General features: G+C 49.7%; 1 protein-coding gene across 2 annotated transcripts; it reads left to right on the forward strand.

Annotated features, from left to right (window-relative positions):
• The first annotated feature begins 1,169 nt into the window (after window positions 1–1,169).
• On the forward strand, window positions 1,170–4,740 carry LOC116191978 (E3 ubiquitin-protein ligase WAV3). 2 transcript variants are annotated; one of them, XM_031520355.1, is made up of 3 exons: window positions 1,170–1,376; window positions 1,543–2,080; window positions 2,480–4,740. In XM_031520355.1, exons 2-3 carry the CDS (start codon window positions 1,616–1,618, stop codon window positions 4,352–4,354), a joined length of 2,340 nt encoding a protein of 779 aa, XP_031376215.1. In that variant the 5' UTR covers window positions 1,170–1,376; window positions 1,543–1,615; the 3' UTR covers window positions 4,355–4,740. The 2 variants fall into 2 exon arrangements, with proteins under 2 accessions (XP_031376215.1, XP_031376216.1); XM_031520356.1 differs by having other exon boundaries at window positions 1,630–2,080.

Here is a 4,740-nt window from a genome sequence, read left to right on the forward strand (position 1 = left end):
TACTTATTAAGAGAGAGAATAATTTTAATGTTCAAACTTTGAAAATTACGAGAGCAATATTACTCATAATTTTAAATTCACTAAAAAAATTATGATTTTTTTGAGAAACATCATGATATTCAAGCAAGTATAGATTGATTTGTACCGTTGCTACCGTATAATTATTTTAGTCATACAATTTTTCTCGTAATCCATATTAGATAAGGAAAGAGAAATACGAGAAATCTATTTAGGCTGCATTTTATGTGTTATCTACTCAACAAAGAAAAAACATGAATTACAATTCAAAAGATAGAGTTGCTACTACAAAACAAATTTTGGTAACCAAGGATTAATTACAAAATGAAAGAGAAATGTATAATGTATTCTATCCACTCAATAAGAGAAAAAAAAATGAAATTCATTTCATCAAATCAAGGGAACACCGAGCGAATCGTATTAAGACATATTTCTCGTACCTAGTGAGAGAAAATGAGAATAGAATAGAACTGAATTCATGCGCATAAAGCGGTCAGATTTATACGCGACGAATTATATTCGGGTTCCATTCTATTCCTGACATGACCTTAGCACTGACAATTGTGGTCCCTGTAGAAGAGGTCCATGTATGTCATCCTATAATCAATTCATCACGATAATTTTCTCTAATGTAATTAATAAACGCCCCTAAATCTAATTAATTGACCTGCTTTCTCTAGAGAGATTTTGTCATTAAACGCCACCATATCTCCCCGCCTGGATTTCCACACCATCACCATCACCTCGTCAAATGACCACTCTACCCTCCCCACCCCCACCCACCCCTGACTGACCATATTGTTACTCCCCTTCCTCGCCAGGGTAAATGAATACATAGGAATATCGGATGCTCCTCGACTTCAAGTTGGGCGCGAGCGACGCTGCATCGAACCCATCTAAAAAAATTATTGGTGGGGACAAATTTTCAATAATCAAGAGTTAAAATTAAGATTAGTCTCGGGGAAGGGGCCCGCACCTAATAGGGGACTGATCATGGTGGAGCCCACCGGGGGGGTGTGCTTGACATGGCCATGGCCACGGCCGCGGTTGGTCCCTATGAGCGAACAACAGTAACAGTGGGAGTGGTAGTCAAAATTCCTCAATTACGATCTCCAACGTCGGTCTCTGTATAAATATTATATATGTCCCATTTCAACCTCTTCATCAGTCATCGCCCGCTCTCTCTCTCCTCTGCGTGCATCTGTCAATCAAGAGAGAGAGAGAGAGAGACCATCAGTGGGAGCAGATCTCGACCCCTTTCCTCTGCAGAGATCTTTTCCGGGTCATCAATGGAAGTCCGTATCCCCTTCCCCCGATAACAAACCAGAGAAGATACATCATACAAAGAAGGCGAAGAGGTTTCTTTTCCATTTCCCTTTTTTCCTTATTTCTTGGTGGGCTTTTTGTCTGTTTGCCATTTCCTCTGTCATTTGATCCCATGCCCCCCCCTCTCTCTCTCTCTCTCTCTCTCTCGCATTTCAACTCTGTGTGACCGATCCCTGTCGTTTTTGTCTTCTGTGGCAGATCGATCCAAAGGGTGACAAACGCCCCTTTTAATCTCCTTCACCCTTCTCTTCATTTTTCTTCTTTTCCTCATATGTGGAAGAAAAGAACCAGACAGAGAGACTGTTGCGGTGCGGATAATCAAGAACACAGGAGACAGTCTCTATCAATGGGAACAGGGTGGAGAAGGGCCTTCTGCACGACCATACCTCGAGACCCCGAAGCTTCTTCTCAGCAGCAGAAGAGCGTCACTCCCAGCCCCAGCCCCCGGACCGGCAGAAAGCTCGGGTTCCTCACCGGCAGCAGCAGCAACCCTTCTACGCCTCGCCTCCGATGCAGGACGGTCGCAGAAGCCGCTGCTCAGGCCGAGGCGTCGGCGGGTGCGGGCGGCGGGGTTGACGAGATCAGCCCCGGGCTTATATGCAGGACGGCCCCCAGCAGCACGTCCAACACTCCCAGGCTGGCCAAGAGCCCGAAGAAGCCGATGCTCGGGTCGAACCCGTCGTCCCCGAGATCCCCTCTCAAGCTCTCACTCTTCAAGAACAGCTTCAAGTTCAGGGTACGTATGTGTTAGATGGAACATTGATTCCTTTGCTTTTTCCGACATTGGCCATGAAAAAGGTTGTCCCTTTTGCCTTCTGCCTTTTCAAGCTCACTCACGCCTTTCCAATCCTGTAATGATTACAAGATTCATATGTCATGTCCTCTGGGCATTGTCGTGTTTCCTCGTGAAAATCAGAGCTAGACCCATGATGTCAATAGGATCATTTCTTTTTCCCCTATTTTCTGCATTTCAAGGATTTCAATTATCAAGAAACTTGAATTGTATGGTGCTCGGAATTTTCCCTCTCATTGCCCAGACAGATAAATCTCCGGAAGGCTTTGTTTTCTGTTTCAATTGGGAAATGAATTGACTTTTTGAGGAGACTTTGACGAAAAAGCTCGCATTTTTATGCAGAGCAACAGCTGTGGAGTATGTTCGAGCAGTGTCAAGACCGGGCAGGGAACGGCCATCTTCACGGCGGAGTGCGGTCACGTATTTCATTTCCCCTGCATTGCCGGCCACGTCCGGGCCCACCGTGCACTCGTCTGTCCCGTCTGCAGCTCATCCTGGGCCGACGTCCCTCTGCTCGCCGCCCACAAGAACCTCCCCGTCCAGCCCCAGAATGAGTCCTCCGCGGTGGCACCGGAGAAGACCGTGAAAAACCATGTGGAAGACAAGAAGGTTGTTAATTCGACGCTGAGGACGGTGAAGGTTATGGCCGACTCGAGGTGCTATAACGATGATGAGCCGTTGCTTTCACCTGCAGCTGGCGCGAGGTTTGGCCCGATCCCAGAGGCCGACGAGGATGAGGGTGAGCATGAGCAGGAAGTTGGAGAGGAGGATGAAGAAGAGTTTCAGGGTTTTTTTGTCAGCCAAAACAGCTCGTCGGCGAGCTTCAAATACTCCGATGAGATTCCAGTGAGTAATGTCAGGGAGCCGAGGCTGGTGGAAGTGAGGCTGCAGCCCGAATCGGCAGTTGTTTCCGTCGGGAGGACCCACGAAACATATGCCGTGGTGCTTAAGGTTAAAGCGCCACCTCCCCCAGCTGCTGGTCATGCCGGTGGCTTGCATCGAGCACCAATTGATCTGGTGGCAGTGCTGGACGTGAGCGGGAGCATGACTGGGGCGAAGCTGCAGATGCTGAAGCGTGCTATGAGACTTGTGATCTCCTCACTTGGGTCGGGTGATCGCCTTTCGATTGTGTCATTCTCGGCCACCTCTAAGCGGCTCCTCGCCCTGAGGAGGATGACCCCACATGGCCAACGATCAGCCAGGCAGATTGTCGATCGGCTTGCCTGTGGCCAGGGCTCCGGTGTTGCTGATGCATTAAGGAAGGCCGCAAAGGTTCTTGAGGACAGGAGGGAAAGAAACCCGGTCGCAAGCATAATGCTGCTATCTGACGGCCAGGACCCAAAGAGCCATTCAAACCAAAGGCACCCACGGTCGACCCATGCGGCGCCCTCCACACGCTTTGCACACATCGAGATCCCTGTGCACACCTTTGGCTTCGGGAGCAAGCGTGGCTACAGCCACGAGCCAGCTGAGGACGCCTTTGCCAAGTGCGTGGGCGGCCTGCTGAGTGTGGTGGTGCAAGACCTCCGCATCCAGGTCGGTGTCAACTCCTGCTCAGCACCAGTAGAGATCGCCGCCATCTACTCCTGCAATGGGCGGCCTGCAGTACTGGGCTCGGGATCAATCCGAGTCGGTGACCTATATGCAGAGGAGGAGAGGGAGTTCCTCGTGGAGCTAAAGGTGCCGAGCTCTTCGGCCGGGTCACACCATGTGATGTCCGTGCGGAGCTGCTATAAGGACCCGGCCACCCAGGAGGTAGTGTACAGCGGCAATAGAGCGCTGCTGGTTCCCCGGCCCCATGCTGTCAGATCATCGTCCACGAAGATCGATCAGTTGAGGAGACTCTTCCTCACGTCCCGGGCCATCGCGGAGTCCAGGAGGCTGGTTGACCACCACAACGACCTCACAAGCGCACACCACCTGCTGGCGTCGGCCCGGGCCCTGCTGATTCAGGGCGGCAGAGGGTCGGAGAAGGCGGAGGAGCACGTGAAGTCGCTGGAGGCTGAGCTGGCGGAGGTCTACTGGAGGAGGCAGCAGATGATCCAACAGACGAGAGCCGGAGGGAGGGAAGCCGATCTGATGGTGGACGAGAGCGGGGATCCGCTGACGCCGACATCAGCTTGGAGGTCGGCCGAGAAGCTGGCCAAGGTGGCGATGATGAAGAAGTCGCTGAGCCGAGTCAGCGATCTGCATGGCTTCGAGAACGCTAGGTTCTGATTAAAAACTTAGTTATCAATTTAATTAAATTTGATCAGATCCTAATCTTCTCCTTTCGTAGAGGTAAAACGTTTCAGGTTAAATTAATAAAGAAAATGAGTGAACAAAAGTAGGAAAAAGAAGATAACCCGTTGAGCTAGCATTCGGTATGTCGAGAGGATAGCGATAGCACTCGAACTTCACTTATCCGATTTGTTCCATAGGAATTTATCGTGTCAACGATGCTAGCTAGGCTAGGTAGGTCGATTCTTGACGGGTTTTTTTGATATCTTTGGTGTCGATTAGGTGATGTTCGAATTTGTTTGTCTGTTAATTAGGGGAATTGGCATCACACAAGAAATGGTTGTAAATGATTTAGTTGTTAATGGATCTTTGATTGGGCTAAA

Source organism: Punica granatum, unplaced genomic scaffold (assembly GCF_007655135.1).
Source record: "Punica granatum isolate Tunisia-2019 unplaced genomic scaffold, ASM765513v2 Contig00640, whole genome shotgun sequence".
NCBI classification, from domain to species: domain Eukaryota; kingdom Viridiplantae; phylum Streptophyta; class Magnoliopsida; order Myrtales; family Lythraceae; genus Punica; species Punica granatum.

Excerpts from the sequence above, each read along its gene's own strand:
- LOC116191978 (XM_031520355.1), top strand. The coding sequence starts at position 1,616 with ATGTGGAAGAAAAGAACCAGACAGAGAGACTGTTGCGGTGCGGATAAT. Across the intron at positions 2,081-2,479 it reads AGAACAGCTTCAAGTTCAGG|AGCAACAGCTGTGGAGTATG; the intron begins GTACGTATGTGT and ends ATTTTTATGCAG.